The sequence below is a fragment of the Phoenix dactylifera genome, chromosome 6 (genome assembly GCF_051530095.1).
Source record: "Phoenix dactylifera cultivar Ajwa chromosome 6, Ajwa_hap1_PhDact_Kaust_v1.1, whole genome shotgun sequence".
NCBI lineage: Eukaryota > Viridiplantae > Streptophyta > Magnoliopsida > Arecales > Arecaceae > Phoenix > Phoenix dactylifera.
In genome coordinates this window covers 29459880-29478013 of record NC_143195.1, presented here as the reverse complement: position 1 = coordinate 29478013, position 18134 = coordinate 29459880, and the positions used below count along the sequence as shown (strand labels likewise).

At 38.3% G+C, this 18134-nt stretch overlaps 1 protein-coding gene and 1 long non-coding RNA gene across 4 annotated transcripts; both read right to left on the bottom strand.

Moving 5' to 3' along the window:
- Positions 1-1304: 1304 nt before the first annotated feature.
- LOC120105908 (uncharacterized) lies at positions 1305-2936 on the bottom strand. 2 transcript variants are annotated; one of them, XR_015988001.2, is made up of 3 exons: positions 2696-2936; positions 1973-2476; positions 1305-1887 (listed from the first exon to the last, which is right to left on the bottom strand). XR_015988001.2 is itself a non-coding variant. In XM_039118673.3 (2 exons), the coding sequence occupies exons 1-2, from the start codon at positions 2812-2814 to the stop codon at positions 2263-2265; spliced, it is 333 nt and encodes a 110-aa protein (XP_038974601.1). In that variant the 5' UTR covers positions 2815-2936; the 3' UTR covers positions 1940-2262. The 2 variants fall into 2 exon arrangements, 1 of the variants encoding a protein (XP_038974601.1); XM_039118673.3 differs by lacking the exon at positions 1305-1887 and having other exon boundaries at positions 1940-2476.
- A 5919-nt stretch (positions 2937-8855) lies between these two features.
- Positions 8856-13654, bottom strand: LOC103702880 (uncharacterized). Of its 2 annotated transcripts, none has more exons than XR_603371.4 (3): positions 13220-13654; positions 9113-10792; positions 8856-8958 (listed from the first exon to the last, which is right to left on the bottom strand). It is a non-coding gene; the product is annotated as an uncharacterized LOC103702880 (long non-coding RNA). The 2 variants fall into 2 exon arrangements; XR_015988000.2 differs by having other exon boundaries at positions 8856-10212; positions 10249-10792; positions 13220-13519.
- Between the last annotated feature and the right edge of the window lie 4480 nt (positions 13655-18134).

The following is an 18134-nucleotide window of genomic DNA, read 5'->3' as shown; positions in this document are numbered from 1 at the left end:
TGATATAGGAGCTGAGATCTAACTCCCATATAAATTTTACTCAAACATAGTTTTGTTTCTAGTTTAGAAAAACTTTCATGTTTTAGCTGAAAGAAGAAGCCAACTTGGGTCTAGAGAGCTGAACCTTGTTAGTATAGCCGTAGATGTTTCGTTTATCAGTTTGTCATCAACTAATGAAAGAAAATAAGGTCTAAAACCTACTTTCAAAATTTTTTATTTTATATTATTTTTTGTTGAGAGATGTAAGTTGGGTGGATTGAAAATAATTACTTTCATCCTCTCTAATCATATCAATGTAAGATTCTTTGACTGAAATGTTTTTTTTCTTTTCTTCTCTTCTATTTTTAAAGAAAACAATATTTAATATCTTATATTGTGCTACATTGATGCTTCTTTTTCTCTCTTGAATGAATTGGACCTTTTTTTGCCACTAACAATAATTTTGTTGGGCTGTCCCACATTGGTTACGCAGTCTAATATTTAAAAATACAATATAATTTATTTCAAACAAAAAAGAAATTTATGCAGAATTTTCTATAAAACTACTTATTTTAAATTATGTTAACAAGGTTGTTAGTTACTAAAATTCGTGCAACCATGGTTATACAATTGTCGAAGTATGGCCAAGGGTATTTCTTTCTGGTAGTAAAAAATAAGTGGCCCATTTGTGTGATGGGGTCACTACAAGAAAATATAATTTTAGCGATGACTTTAGTGGCAAAATAATATTTGGCTCTAGAAATATTTAACATATATAGTGGTAAAAATAATTACCTCTAAAAAAGCGTTGGTAAGAGTTCGCATTTTGCCGACGTTTTCAATAGGCATCGGCAAAAAATATTTTCACCCTACACCTACCGACAATTTTGTGATGTTTATTAGAGCATCGGCACGTAAATTACCGACACTTATAAGTGTCGGAAAAGGCTCTAAAAAGCGTCGGTAAAGATAATTTTTTTTGTAGTAAAAGTAAGTAGATATATAGCAAGCAGCAAGAAATTTGGTCTCTAAAAATCTTTATTTTGTAGAGCTTTTTTTTTTTTTTTGCCATGATAAACTTTTCTATCCAAATATAGATAGTGCCACAAAACTTTTTGCAATTGTGCCTGTAGAGATTTTTTTGCAGCTGCTTCATAATGATAATTCTTTGATGGCAATTTATGATTTTTAGTAGCAACTTTTTGGCTGCCAAAAGCTTTGAAGTTGCAAATACTAAAATCAAATATTATAATTTAACAAAAATTTCTTTTTTATTCTTTTATTTGTTCTTTTAAAGTGCAATACGAAAAGAAAAAAAAAAGGCAAATCTATTTTACAGTAAGCATCCAGGTCATATGTTGCTTTCCTAGATTGAGAGATATTCTTTATAGCATGGCTAGAAAAAGCATGCTTCTTCATCAGTGATGACAAAAGCTTAGGATTTAGCAAACAGCCAAACAGTAACAAATATCCATGAAATCAATCCAGCCAGATGTTACAATCACTTAAGTTCAAACAAACAGGCAGCTGCTGATGAAGAGACTGACTCATGATTAGCAAAAACCAAATGCAGCAAGGTGAGGTCTCCTTGAAGTTCCAGGACAAAATTAAAGCGTGACATTGATGGCTGTCAAACGCATGCATCCATCCAAGAGGACGCAAACACGCCAAGTGGTTCAAGCGTGATGCATGCCTCCGAACGCCATTCCAAAAGGCAAGCCAAAGACACCAAGGCTACGACCATCCACTATCCTCTTACTAGAACTAGGAAACCCTCGGACCTTGGTATATTTCTCCTTGTACCCATCTTTGCTTCCACCTTAGTAACACCAAACCCACGCTACTTGCTCCGACCAACCAACCCCTACATGTCCATCATCACACTGAATGCCATTGATAAGCTAAACCCTAGAAATGCGGGCATTAGAATAAATGAATAAACAAAGAGAACAAACACAAAGAGCAACAACCATCATTCATTTAAAATGCTTACAAGATACAAAAGTTGAGGGGCTGTGGATATATAGAACTCCTGCCCTCACCCACAAGGTGGTGGTGGTCAAAGAAGCATTCAAAGCTCATTCAAAGGAATAAATAAGATTACTTTGAATGGGGCCTGCATTGACTGATGGGTTCTTTTGACTGAAATCACAACTTAATTAAACGCCCCCTAAGTTAATAAATAACTACAAAGCGATCAAATATAAAAGAAGAAGCTTACATTGGTATAAAAGAAGAAAGTGAAAGAAGAAGAAGAAGAAGAAGCAGAAGAACAGGAGATAGCTAAGAAGATGGATCGAATTTGTAGTGCTTATCGACAGCCACCAAGACATCCCAAGTGCAACTGAGTCCCTTGGGGAAGACCACGAGATCTCCGGCACCAAACTCTACACATTCGGAGGATCCCTTCATGTAGGCCTTCACCTTTCCTCTGAGGAGATAACACGTCTCCTCTGCATCGTACTTAAGAGGGAACTTCCCTGGAGGGCAACCCCACCTGTAGATCAACAATAATAAACAAAAGAGAAGATTAAACAAAAGGAACCCCGCAACAACTGCAATATGGTGAGATAGTTGCGGTGCAAGTGTCCTTCTAGGAAAAGTATTGAGTACAGCTTACATTCTTACTCTAATATAACTAGCCAGCAGAAGTTAGATCCTCCCTTTGCTCAGAAAGAACCAAGAGAAGAGCGAAGGCTAAGAAGGGGAAACTCACTTGGGCCACGACTTGATGCCAAGCTCCAACAATCGTGACTCGGGAGGGTTCCTCTCCACGGTGATGGAGAGGGTGGGGGCATCAATCTCCATTGCATCTGGGTTTGAGCTTGTGGCCATGGAGGAGGGAAAAGAATGAGGAGCAGGGAGACGAAAAAGATAACCTTAGGAGAAGGGCTGTTGGTAGAGTTGCTGTTTCTTATATCATACGGAGAAGGCCAGGGTTGGGGGAATCTCTATTCATTACTTTGACGGAAATGTAGAAGGTGAGGGGTTTTAGTCCTTTTTTTTATCATGAGTCCATCTATAGGTATGAAATCCGAAAGGAAAAGAGAAATAGTTTGATAATTTTTCAGCCCGGAATATTAAAAACCAAGGGCCCAGGATATTTTGTCACTTACTGCATGCATATGATTATGGGCAATGTCTATTTGAAATGTCATTTATAGCCACAACACATTAAAGTAAAGAAAATTATAAAAAAAACACTAGTTTCGGTTAGCAATTGAGTGATAATTTTTAGATAATTTTGGCTTAATCAAACTTGCTCCAGTTAATGCCTTTAAAATTGTTTCAATTTTAGGATATAGTCACGTAATATCTATCTGAATAAATGCCTTTAAAATTGTTTCAATTTTAGGTTAGTTGGCAGATTAAAATGCATAGATCATCAGCACCAACTATATAATCAAAATTAAAAAATACACAAAAATTAATGATTTGGCTTCAAACTTTCATCATCCTTTCATTTTGTGTTTGAGACACAACTATCGAATAATTTGGGCATACCAAATTCTACTAGTAACGCTTGATAACTTAAGGCGTCACTCTCTTTTGCATTGTGAAGCTCATAGATCTATTCAAATTTGATTTTTAGGGCCACTAGTGAAGCATCACCACTCATCACTACATGGATAAGTAGAGATAATAAATTATTCATCAGCAAAGACAATGTATACTATTTTTATATTTATTTTTTGTTTTATATAGCTGATCTTTAAATTTATAATTTACTCTTAATGTTTGACTTTGTCTCTAATAACTTTGTTTATTATATTAATAGAAAACCCCATCCTTTTTATTGTTGTCATCAACTAAGTTTTAATGCTGTTGGTGTTCTTTTGTTATCATCAACTAAATTTTAATGTTTTAAAATCCAAAAAAAACCGCAAAAAAACTAGCTCGTGCCAAGTGTCGCGAGACATGTAGCGCGATATTTGGACGAGATCGCAAGGGCGGCGAGTACGCGGCTTGTCCCTATCCGGTCAAAGATTGACCAAGGCTATAGCAACGTGGCAACGTGTCAGCTTCTGATTGGAACATTGCATTTCGGCTATTTGACCAAGACGCCGACATAGCGAGTCCGCCCTCCCCCGCCTGGGCTGAGTTGTCTCCTTCCGGTGACTCTATCCACCAGTTACCGCCACTCCCTAAGTTCACCGTGAGGGAACCACAAAAGACACGTGCGGCAGCGAAAGACGGGTCCTGCCCTATCGCGGGTTCAGAGATCGGACGGCCAGAGTTGGAGCAATCAAGCGGCTCCGATGGTATACATAAAACTAAAAAACTTTCTGATGTACCCGATTTCCAGGATGATGGGGACAATCAGCTGCGAAACACAGGACAGGATTCCGCGTAAAGTACTCAATTTAGCCGGATTCAGGGTACTTGTCATGCAGGGGCTGGTGGAATTCGCTGTGTGGTGAGATGGTGGTCGATCAACAGCAAGCAAGCATCACAGTGGAGAGTTTTCAAGAGCTATTTAGGAAGGTTTATGAATGATCCTTAGAGCAATCAACCATGCTCAAGATGAGGAAGAGTATGTGGAGTAAAAAATATGGTGAATTAACAGGGCAACCACAAGAAGCAACAAACATGGATGCAAGTATACTTCCATGGCCATCTATATGCACACAAACATGGTGGAAAACATATAATTCATAGTCATAAGGAAAGATAATAATGTTCACGATGAAAGGACTATATTTCACTTGCAATAGGGGATACATAATATTTTAATATAGGATTTTTTTTTATATGAATATCTTTTTAAAAATTCAAATCTGCGTAAATACCTTTTTAAAATTTATATTTATTTTTGTGACCTTATAAAATATTATTTTTGTACAAATGCCCCTAATATAATGATTTTCTAACACCATTAATAAAATCATATTTATTTTAATTAAAAAATAAAATAAAATTTTAAAATTATTGTTTTGTCCTCTATCATGATTGCCTTATAAATATTTCTTTTTGCACAACTATCTATTAAGAATATTTTAGTCATTTTAATTTGAAATCGTTAATTTTTTAACGGCATTAGATGATGCAGGTACATATGCAAAAATAAGGATAAAAAAAAGGATGACTTATGAGAATTGACAACAACTAGGCAACCACAGAAATTTTCGTAGTTAATTGAGTTAAGGGAAGACCATTCGTGGGGGGTCGTGGAAGAATTGGGTTCGATTCCCATTATATGCGATGTGGCGAAAAAGACTGATTCAACGAGATATGCCATGCCTGCATTAAGATTTAAAATGTATCGTCTACTTTCAGGAAATGTTCGGAACATAGAGCTTTCTCTAATAATAGCAAAACATGTGTTTTACGAGAGTATACATACAAATATCAATTTTAAAAGAATATTAATGTAAAATTTGATATGTAGGAGGGTATTCATGCAAAATATCTTTAATATAATTGTATAGCTACTATGGAAAGATCCAACACCAAGCAATTGACAAGAGGCCTCCCAATTACCTTGGCTTTGGGGAATTTATTTTCTTGACTCTGGCCCCGGCCAAATCCTTTTCATACTATCTTGTCTCAGAGACCTCAAGTGCCTTGGTATATAACTAAAGCTTCAACACGAGAGAACACAAGAGGACCTTCAAATCCAATATTTTTTTTAAAATTTCTTTCTCAATAGAAAGTCCTCTTATTTCCTCCACAAGAAAAGAGCTTAGAGGAATTAATGCATCATGTTGGTGGTTTTATTTTTTTTCTTTTCTTGGAAGCCTCCTTCAATATCTCTTACTGTTGGAGGAGATTTCTGAAGTGAACCCCTCTCTTATGCCTAACCAATATAACCTTGGTAATGGACTAATAGGTTTTTGCGTTACCAGTCCAAATATTCATGCATTTTGTGAGTTGAAGTTCTTGATCAATTATTCAATCTTTCAACTTTTCACCGAAACTCCTTATGTGAATTACTTGAGCCACACATCGAGCATGACGGGTTGACCAACATGGTACAAACAGCCAACCAGATATTAAAGCCATTTGGACCACCAGGTGTCTCATCAATTGGTGGTCCAAGCGTCACCAAGTTACCCACATTCATGATGCTATAGGATAGGGTTGCTTATTTGGAGTGAAGAAAAGGATTCACCTTCTTTCTTTCGTGTGAATCCACGAATCCACTATTTGATCACCCATTGCATGGATGTCAAAGCACTCTAACTCTATAATTCATCCACCTGTATAAATTTCGAAGCAACCAGCAAATGATTCACCGGTGGATTTGTGGAAAGGAGGGCGAATCTTTGGAAGATATATCCCACCTCCGTTGCTATATTGGTCACACCTAACCAACTTTATCTGAAACAGCCAGATTGACATCGATACAAAAAATATCTAACCCAAGACCTTGTCTAAAATACATGTTGGATCCATGATAGGTCGGATCCGGTCAAAATCTTTAGTGCTTCTGTTTGTTTGCTTGTCAGCTTGTAGATGTAGGTTGTTGCAGTCACAAGCATGACTGGTAGGAGAAGGCAAACATCTTTGTCCTAGCTTGAGAGGTGAATTTTCTCAACAAGGGACTGTTGGGACCAGCGGACTTGGGGTGTTGCCCGTGGGAATAGGCCATCTCTTTCCCACATTAGATCTGAAGGCACCTCATATATTGACCCTTAGCTACGAAAAATTATACCCTACATCAGATGCACCATCGAAACAATTCAAGATAAAGTGAGGACAGCGGCAATCCGAAACATGCTGCATGATGAATAAGGCCAATAGGAATGAGAAATATGATGCATGGTATAATTATTCTTACCTGCAGGTGCTCATTTTCATAACCTAAGAGCATCCAAGAAGAGTCCTGTCAATTGGTCAGTCAGATTTATGCAACGGGATTATTGGAAAGGAGGATAACTAGAAGCATGCATGCGGTACTCTGCATAGTTTGTTTCCTGCAAATTTTCTTTGAGAGTATCCTTACAATTTAAATGTCAAAGTCTGTAGTAATTGAAGACTTTTAATTGTAGGCGAGCAAATTTCTTTTATGATGGGACTTTTTCTTTTATAGCAAATTCTATTTTTGAAGTTTTATTAAAAACCCAATACATTTTGGAATGAGAGGAGAAAGGAAATGTGCAAGTTTAATACAATACTTTAGAATTCGCAGCAATCTATTTTAATGGTTTCTTCTCCTAAGTAATATATTTTCCTTCCCCTTCGTAGGAAGATGTTAGGGGAGAAGGTCTACAGCCACATAACTAGGGGAGTCATTGGTTGAATACAAAATTTATATGGCTAGACTTCTGATTCTTAAAACCTACTTCAAGATGGAGTGCGGCGGTCAAGGCACTCTGGCTCAGAGCAGGGTCATGGTTTTGAGGTTCAAAGAATGTCCCGGACGCACAAGTCAAAGATATTTTAGTATGGGATTAAAAATGGCTATTTTTTTTTTTTTTCTTTTCAGACCAATGTCACAGGTTCGCAGTTTCAAATAGCATGCGCGCATTCACATCAATAAGCACGAGTGCGAGCGTGCGCAGAGAGACAGAGACGCAGAGAGACAGAGAGGGAGGAGCAATGATGCTCATCATGGGAAGTCACCTATGTAATAATAAACAAGAGAACCATCTTTTTGATTGCTTCCAAGTTACATATGCTATTATGCTCAATACCTTCCAGATTTCGGCCGGCTTGTTTTAAAAATAAATTTCTTTGGCCTCTTCTATGATCAAAGATTTTATAGATTAGAATATTATTATTGTCCGGAGAACCTTCATATGAAAATTTGTCTGTAGACTGTGAAGAGAGAGGTTGTCTAACTAAGCTCAAGCTTGAGAGCTGAACCACAAAAATGAAAGGAAAAAAAAAATTAAGAGATAAAAACTCAAGCGCGAAAAATCTCTTCGAGAGTAAGGATGTATTTAGATGGGGATTGAAATCAAAATGAAAATTAGAATTAAAATAGATTAGAATGAGAATCAGAATGACCATATTTTTGGTTCGTGACTGAAATTGGAATCAGATTTAAATACTAGAAGAGCGCAGAGATTAAATTTTGAAGATTTAGGATATTTTCATTGCCTCCGGAATCTCTCTAATTAAACAGCAAGAATGAAAGTAACTAATTTCTATTTTCTTTCTAGAGTTCAACATTTTCCAATCAAATATACCTCCAAATTTATCATGATGTGACAAACTGGACCAATTCCAATATCCTGCAGACTAATGTTATGTTTACTAACAAAATCTTTGATGAAATAATTAAAGATGACACTATGTTCATACCTCGTCCTACATGCATAAAATGTGCCCACCGTCATCAACTTCCGTATCTCTCTCTCAGCCGTCCAAAGACTTGGTTATGTGGCTCGTTCACTGTCTCTTCTTCAAAAGCCGCAAGTCCACCATTCCATTAATTCATATAAAATGGTGCCGCTCTTGGCTTTTTATATACATATACATAAAATTCTCCCGACGGCTAATCCTTATCCGTTCACCTTAGACTGAAGTTTATATCCGGACAGAAACGAGTCAAAGCCCGTGAAATCCGGACATGGTTAATTGAGGGTCAAAAGGAGGACTAACACCACTTGATATCGAATTCCCATCCCCTTTCCAAAGTAACAGGAGATGATATCATCTAAGCAAGCATTCAGTGGTAAAATAGTGCAGATTTCAATTCGACCGTAATGAAATTATTCTGAGTAACTAATGTTCACAGACATTGATCTTTTGCGCCTGTTTATATTGCAACATGTTCCATAAAATGGGTGCAAAGAATCAAACGGACAACTCTGCAAGATCCCATGAGTCTTTCCAGAGAAAACAAATCAAATACTGTGGATCAAATCCTCCATCATGAGATCAGAACGCAAGTCCCATTATTAGAAAGGAGCTAATAGATCAAGGAATCAACATCAAATCAGAGTTTCATTTGTGTGTGTGGAGCATGACATGATACAGAGCTATACCTTAATTGCAAGCATGATAATGTGACTGCTTCATCCTCTAAGGCTACGCCAAGATGACCAATTACAAGATAAAACACATAAAATATCAATCAATATGTCAACAGCAGTGGCCATAGAAATAAAAAGAAAAAGAAACAAAAAAAAAGAATGGAAAAGGAGGGAGAGGGGGGGACGAGAGAGACATAGAGGAGCCTTACTGATAAAGTGGTATGATTTGGGAGTAGTGTGATGACACCACTTTCAGAGTAGCAGCAAGAATCGCAGCCTGGATTTTTAAAGTTTTCTGGGTAACTCTTTAAGTTCATGGCAGCTCCTCGCACCAGCAATCCCAATCCAAATACATGCTTTACGACAATTTATAGATGAACTTGCTGACTGCTCAAATTTCGAGCCAGATTACTACGAAGATATGCACATAAAGTAAAAACATCCATGAAAAAAATGCACAAAACAACATAACCAATTCTGATGCTATCCCTGCCTACTGAATTGCTCTTAGACAAGTATAGCATGAAATAAGTCACAAGCTCTAAACCAATTCCAGCTACCCGGTCATGTAACATGTATCGCTTCCTACATGTATCGCTTCCTACATGCCATACTATGTTGCAAATTTCAACGCCTGGCACAGTTTGAATATCACACTAATAATCCAATCGCCTCCAGAATCCAATTGTAAAATCTGAATAGTATTTTCACAGCATGGAAGCAACTCTTGATAGAGAACAATGCCTTCACTTGTCATATTTAATACATAGCAACGGATATAAGTGTATAGCAGTAAAAGATGAATGAATAATGGGACTCATTTACTAGGAGTAATAAGGCTGTATAGATTTTCTAACATCTGGAAGGCAGTGCACATTCCCTGAATACAGATTATCTTCTTTATCAATACTTGTTTGCCATCTACTCTTGATGTCAAGCTATCTCCATCATAGCTTTGCATCTTTTCAATGAGGGATTTCAGGTTCGTGGCCCAAGGAGTTTTACATAAGGCTATGACTTAAAGAAGTGAAAAATCATAATACTGCTTCCATAGCACAAGAAACCTTACATTTGCATGTGTGTTTGTGTGTGTGTTGAGCTAGTTCTACAATATTTACACAATCTTCATTATAAGTCCAATATTCAAAAGCAGGGGTACTTTCTCTTTCTACTTATTAAAAGATTTATGAATGCTGGACTAACTTTGTCAATAACCTACGAAGATTTAAATTTGTTTGATTCATTTCTGCCTTGCACAGCTTACCTGGTATTGATAATCCTAACATATATTTCTAACCCAACCCAACACCTCTTTGTGTATGTATGTATGTACCCAACCCAACACTTCTTTATGTATGTATGTATGTATCTACACACACACTTCTCTGCCTCCTAAAATTTTCTAGAGATTTTTGTGCAATAATAATGTCATTTCATGATCAACTAGAGAATTCAGGCAGACACCCTCCATAAATTAATCAAACAAAGTTGAATGTCCTTCCAGCCCCTTGTACATTATTAGCAGGAACATAGAAAGTAATGACTTCAGAAATAAGTATTTCAGTAGCATGTCTGCTGCTGCCTATGCTTGAAGATGTAACCCAAATTAGATGGTTGAACCAAGGTTTATATTCACTTCAAATTCATCAGCACAAGTACAAGCAGAAGCAAGCTTTAAACTCAAAGCCAGAGCTGAAACCAAACTATTAAGCTTTCACAGGTTCAAACCCTTTGAAGTCCAACAACCATGCAAAAGGTGGTTCCAGGGTTTCAGTGATTCCAACATTTGGCAGAAAATAATGACAAGAAACCCAGACATAAATAAGTTTCCAGCAATATATATAATTAAGAGTCCTCCTTGCAAAGAGCTTTCCCCATCAAGCATTTGTCTGTAAGTACAAAAGGAGAGAAATCAGTAAGAGTTATGCGGCCAAACAAGGTTATGTTACCAAACAGGAAGTGTAAGATGGCATAAAGAGATCAAAGAATGTAGATTCAACTAAAGATCTTATCCATATTAAAATTTAGATAAAGTAATTAGCCATTTTCCTCAAGAAGACATTGCTCAAACTTAACTATTCTTCTGGTGTTGATAAGTCTTTGCCTTTTAAGATCCAAAGTATGAAGGCTCAAAATGGGGAACACTTGTTATTTAGGAATATGTTACAGGCCATTTTCTAGAGTGATAGTAATATGACAAGCAGCATCCCATGTAATATACTACGTAGGAACCCTCTTTTAATGAGTTACTAATTTCTCAAGGATAGTGATCGATGGTTGTCTTATAAATGGTGAACCTAGGATAATCCAACGTCAAATTATTCTCAAATTCATTCAAGAGTAAAAACTAAAAACCATCCTCCTAACATTTGTTGCTGAGAATTATTGCAAGAGAAGAAAATGATATCATCTCAAACACCAGTCCACTAAAATAGTAAATTTTTCTTTCATTTATAAACCCACTTTTCATCTTCATATCACCTAAGATTCAATTTCAATATGTGATATTGTCCATAGGAGGTTGTTTAATCAATGATGCCATTCTCATCATCCTTAGCCTGTTATAACAATTGCTTTGTCAGCCCTTTGGACAGTGGAGCATTATAGGTTTTTATCTATTACGAGATGTTCTATACTTGCCTTGACTGCATATGTCTAGTGTACCCTAGATAGTGTTTGTATAACCTAACTATCACAATGCATGGAAACAACAAATTTTATTATAACATAGTGACTCAGTAACTTATTATCATGGTTTCAAGTATCGATCATGTCAGGAGAGAGATGTATTATGCTGTGCTAGTACTGACACCCAGGAGGAAACTGTTTAACCCTTTCTTTGATATTTTTAGTTAAAAAGAGTTTTTTTAAAAAATCCTTTCTTGTTTCAGCATGATCTGCGACGCATGTAGGGCAACTGGCTTGCCTATGGGTGTTGATACTGAAAAACTTGTTTATAATATTGTAAATGTATACATGGAAAACATGAATATACCGTGCATTACCCCATGTTTCTTTTATCTTTATACGAATTTGTTGATAATATTAGTATATATAATGCTAGTGCATGGGTTCTTTGGATCTTATCCCTAGTTGTGAGCTTATGATAAGCCTTCTACTGACTCAAGTTTCCCTGGCCAAGATTTCAATATAAAACTGGAAAATTGGGCCAAACTTGTGAATCCAGTAAGAAAAGGTTGACCCAAACTTGTGTACTATAACACGATCCCACATATAAGATGATATGATCCAAGTAGCTAAGAAGCAAACTTCTCAGGATTTAGAATCTTGTTATAAGGCTGTAGTTAAAAAGTGCACCAAAAATGAAAAAAGAACCTATACATTTTCCCTTCTCCCAAAAACTTATACATTTTCCCTTCTCCAAAAAGCTTACAAATTTTATCAATGAGAAGAGAATTATGAGGTGCATGGTTTTAGCACTACCAGACCATTAGATAGAACAACGAAAATTTCATGATTCACCAGACAAGGGGGTCATTTTGTTTTTGAAAAAGCTTGGGAAATTAACAATTTACATTGGAAAGGGCTACTTCTAAACACCGTAACAGAAAGTTGTGAAGTTTTCTTTTGAAACCATACTAAAATATATGAGATTCTTAATATGATCTGAGGGGTTGTTTGGATGCCTGGCTGCCATACATGCGAGATATCTCCACATTGGTGCGAATCCACCAAGGAGAGGAATTACGAAAGGGAAGTAGGAGGGATCATGGAAGCCATTAATCCACATCCCTAGATTTTTCAATATATTGCAATCCATCTAAAAGGTGATTTCTAGTAACCCGAAAAACCCACCCTTTCATCAGCTCTTCTTCTCCACATATCCTTGCCAACGTGGGTAATATCACATAGATATAGTAACTGGGAATTCATCCAGCGTGCAAGCAACACCAGTTTATCTTCGATAGCATACAGAATTATGCATTGTGCAAAAATGACTTGAACTATTGAACTAAGACAGCTTGGTAGATTTGCCCTCAAGTTACAGGGAACATACACCACGGTTTAAAGAGCATTAGGTAATGGATCATGTTGTAAATCTGAAGCAACAACCACAAAACTCAGTCTTGCAATCATTCAATGTTGCGTAGAGAGTAATTAGGTAATGTTTCACTATAAACCACAAAATATGTCCTCTTTCACTGCAAACCCCCAAGGCTAATCTTTCAAACAAAGTGGAAGAAAAAGAAACCCTAGAATCGAGTCGCCATCCATCGATCACGGTTTCCAAAACCCTAATTTCCCGATCGACATGGAAAATGGAAGATATTAATGGGTGAGAACAAGAGACATACCGGCACTGCGGTCAGACGTCGGAGTCGTCGAAGTCGTCCTCAAAGGAGTTGAAGAAGTCGGCGTCGAGGGGGGGACGCTCGAGCTCGCCGAGGACGTCGACGGGGTCGCCGTCGTCCACCTCCATCCCCACCGCCAGGCCCCCTCCCTCCTCCATCGCGTTCACCTGCTCGTACAAATACGACATCGGTGTGGGCTTCATCGCTCTCCTTCTCCTTCCGCTCGGGACTCTTCCTCTTTGCGTCGGCGTTTTTATCTTGCAGACCTTATTTTGCCCGTGCTCTAGAGGAGGATTTATGCTGTTTTTTTTTTTTATTAACGGTAGTCCATATCAGCCATGAACGCTATCCTCAGCGTGGCGACATAAAAAAAAAAAAAAAAAAAAAAAAAAAAAAAAAAAAAAAAAAAAAAAAAAAAAAAAAAAAAACCGGAATCAAAATCGAAATCAGTCCAAAAAAAATCTCTTCTGGATGGTGTGCAGCAAAAAAGCCAACTCAATCTGCAGCTCTATCCATCTCTGAAAACATACATATATATATATATATATATATATATATATATATATATATATATATATACAAAAAAATATAATAGATATTAAAAAAATATATATATGTTCATTTTAAATATCTATTATATTTTTTTTAATATCTATTATATTTTTTTGTAATATCTATTATATTTTTTTGTCCTATTAAAATAGTATTTTTTAAATTTACACTAATATGTAACCCGTGCGGCCGGTTTACCTAAAATAGCAAATGAGCACTATTTTCTCTATTTTATCTTAGCAAATAAACTTACATCTTAAAGTTCATCATTTGTAAGTTGTTCGTTTAAATTAAAAAAAAGTATAAAAATCTATAAGAGTATTACTCAATTATAAAGATTCAACAATGAAATATAATTAAAAATTATATAAAAAAACACGGGAAGGAAATGTTTAAAGTTGAATTACCTCCGCCGCAATATCTTTCCAGATGATGCGGGTAATGGTTCTCTGCAGTGGTAATGCAGAGATATACCAATTATTTTTTTTGTAGAAAGAAAAAAAAAGAAAAGAGCAATATTTAAAATATGTTACCGGCTTGTATTTGATGATTTTCTAAAAGGAGTTGCTTCTTGAAAAAATTTATTATGAATTTATTTTTAGGAGACGAATAATAGATTCTTCTTGAACTTAAGACAAAAAAGGTCCGAATATAGAACTTTCATCTAGATCAGTGCATTGAGATTCACTTTCTGAAAAGATATTTGTTACCTTGAAATTGCAAACATTATCATTAAAACTCTGTGACTCAAACATAATTTGAAAGATGTAGGTGTTATCAAGAATCTTTGTAAGAACAGTTGAAGAAGTAATTATCGCAAGGTTAGGTGCTGGGATCTAGAACTTTTATCTAGATCGGTATGTTGAGATTCACTTTTTGAAAAAATATTTGTTACCTTGAAATTGTAAATATTGTCATTAAAACTCTATGACCCAAACATAATTTGGAAGATGTAGGTGCCATCAAGAATCTTTTTAACAACAGTTGGAAGAGTAATCCACCGTAAGGTTAGGTGCTGGGATACCAATTAACTGTTGAGCTAATTTTTAAAATATTATAAAGATTGCTACACCACTTTTTTCCTCGACGATGGTGCTTAATTTATACCTTCAAAAAATAGATATACAACAATTATCTTTGTCTAAGTAAAACAATAATGCATTTATATTTAAAAGAATTATTAACGACTGAATTTTCAAATAAAAAACAAAATATAATTTTTAAATGTAAATTCAATTATTTTTCTCACGCTCACCCTTCTCTCGTCCGTATAACTTTTGGATCGATGTTGATATTTCCGTCTACCTTCGCTCTCTTCTCATCTCTCTCTTCTTCGCGATCGTACCCGCCCCACCCCCTTATGGGCCCATGGCCCGGCACGGCCCGCTTGCTACAGTACCGGGCCGTGCCAGGCACGGCCCATTCAAGGGGGCCGTGCTGGGTCACGGTTTTCTGGCCCGCGGGCCAAGCCCGGCACGGCCCATTAGGGCCTGGGCTGGCACGGCCCGCTTCTTGGCCCGCGGGCCAAGCACGGCACGGCCCGGCCCATAAGGGCCTGGGCCGGGCACGGCCCGCGAGCCAGGGCCTGAACCGGGCCCTGGCACGGCCCGTCTCCATTAAAATACCCAAAATACCCCTCAATTTAGCTGTTTTTGGACTGTTGGGAGGGGCATTTTTGGAAAAATCCCAAAATAGCCGTTGGAAACGGCTATTTTCTCCCCCCCTCTCCAGACGGGCCGTGCCAGGCACGGCCCGTTTGCGCCCGAGACGTGCCGTGCCAGGCACGGCCCGTCTCGTGCCGTGCCGGGCCCGGCCCGCCAATCGACGGGCCTGGGGCCGGGCCGGGCTTCGGTTTTCTGCTGAGCGGGCCGTGCCTGGAACGGCCCGCTAACGAAGCGGGCCGGGCCAGGCACGGCCCGTTTAGACCCCTGGCCCGGTGGGCCTGGGCCGGGCCGGCCCGGCACGGCCCGATGCCCAAGTCTATTCCCATCCCTCATCTTCCCCACCCTGAATGGAAGCAGAATAAGCCTGAATTTGATGCACATTAGAATATTTGATTGTTCAACATAGTATGCACGAGGTTGGGAAAGATGTGCAACATGACTCTCCCGGATGGTCTAATGAAAGTTTTTGTGTTGGAAAATCACCATGTATGTCGAGTCTAAATGCTAAATGCCCATGACATTTTTCTTTTTGGTTGCCAATGACTTTATCCAAGACTTATTTATCAATCATCCATACTCTTACTCATCACTCTCATTACCATTAATAAATAAATATACTACATCCTCATATGTAATTAGTTATCCATTTCCAAAATACTCGGCCAAAGATAAGATCCTTGCATCTACTTTTACCTTTTTTTTCTTTTTTTTTTTCGACGACACGGGCGATTTATATCTGACGACTACGAACACACCCAATAAAGTCAGAAAACAGAATATCTTGGAGCGCCCGAGGCAGCTTCCCATCCTCAGCCCACACAGTACTACCCGTATGGCTGGCCATATAGGCAACCACCCAATCCGCAGTCTCATTAGCTTTACGGAAAATATGCTTAGTCTGAAAGGCCACTTCCTCCCTCGTCATGGCCTAGATGTCACGAAGCAAAGGGTGGTTGTCACCCGCACTCCTCGGACCTCCTGGATCCAGCTGATAACCGTGACCGAGTCATCCTCCAGGATGACTGAGCGAGCTCGCAACCCTAGCCGGGCATGTCGAAGGCCTGCCGAAGCGGCTATCAACTCTGCACCAGGAGTCGAAACATCGAATAGCTGACAACCACCTGCTGTCACCATTCTGGCATTCAGGTCCTTGATAACACACCCTGTGTCACCCCGCGTACTTCCGTCCAAGACAGATCCATCAAAATTGACCTTGAGGAAGCCCAGACATCTACTTTTACTTTCACATGACTGAAGGTGATTGTTATGAGAAATAGATGGTAGATGATTTCTGATCATAAAACCTGCTTCAGCCTTGCTTTCCTTTTGCTTTCCTTCCATGAAGCATCAAAGCACACCTTTACCACACCCCAGAGAGTAAGTATCCAGGACAATAGGACACAGGATGAGTTTGGTGAGCTTATCAAGCTGTCCATATCCTGGTGCCGTGGATTGCTAGAACCACTTACATTTAAAGTGGCTTCGTAGAACTTTGTTGCAAGGCGTTGAGCAAGACAGGAAAGCATCTATGGGGCTGCTCTACTTGCCCTGTGTCGACGCGCTTCATGCCACATAGTGGTAGCAAATGAGTAGCATTTAAGAATGGGTTTTTCTATGTCTGCATTGCCGATGCTTCTTCGATGCTTTTTAAAATATCGGGGCATTATCCTACGGTGTCTCTAAGCATCGGCAAGTGACTTGAAAAGTGCCGACAATGCTAGGGTTCCGGTAGTGTAAAGTTTTTCCATTGAGCCTGGACAAAAGTCAACTGTAGGAGACCTTTGGTAGGTAGAAACTCCTTACGTGGTATTCTACCCTAGCTTACTTTCCACCTGTACACCTTCACTCGAGGGGCTGCCATCATTCTCTAAATCCAATGGAAACTGTAAGTAGTGGCTGAGTCCCTTTTTTTTTTTTGGTAAAAAACGGCATTTCATATAGCTCTTATATGGGTATAGCCTGCCAAGTTAGGAGACATAAAATGATACAGAGTAGGAGGAAGCTCATCAGCACAAGCTCAGAGAAACTCTTCGGCATGCCGAGCAACATAGAAGGCAATCCAGGCTGCCACTCTGTTTGCCTCCCGATACACATGTATTGCCTGAAAGGATACCATCTTCTCTTCATGTAACATAGTTTTGTACGCATCCTTCGCTTTCAACCTTCGAAAACTAGACCCCTTTCAAACAAGGCTGTCATCACACAAGTGTTTAGGGATCGGAATACTACAAAACTTATGAGCTAATTTCGATGGAAACGACTCCTCTAAAAGCAGAAGGTTCCATGATTCATCTTCATTATTTGGGAGACCCTTCAATTATCATGACATACGGAAGAGTTGATTGGAATTGGAATCCTGTTAATAGGGATGTTAAACATCCATGGATCTTGTAAGACAAATCTATTTTCCGTCACCTACCTGCTAGTAGAAGAAGTCCTTTACCTATTTTGCGCCTGAATAGAAGCGTCATACCTCGGACCTTCTTTTTTCTTTTTTTTTTTTGTACAACGACAGCTCACACTACTCTACTATGACTGCAGCCCACAAAGTCGAGGGAAAGAAGATGGCATAAAGGTGGAGGAGCGGCTACAAAGCATGTCCAAAGAACCTCTCTGAAGTGATGAGCAGTGAAGGAGGTGACCCAATCTGCAGTCTTGTTTGTCTCCCGATACATATAAGGAACCTAAAATGGGTCATAGTC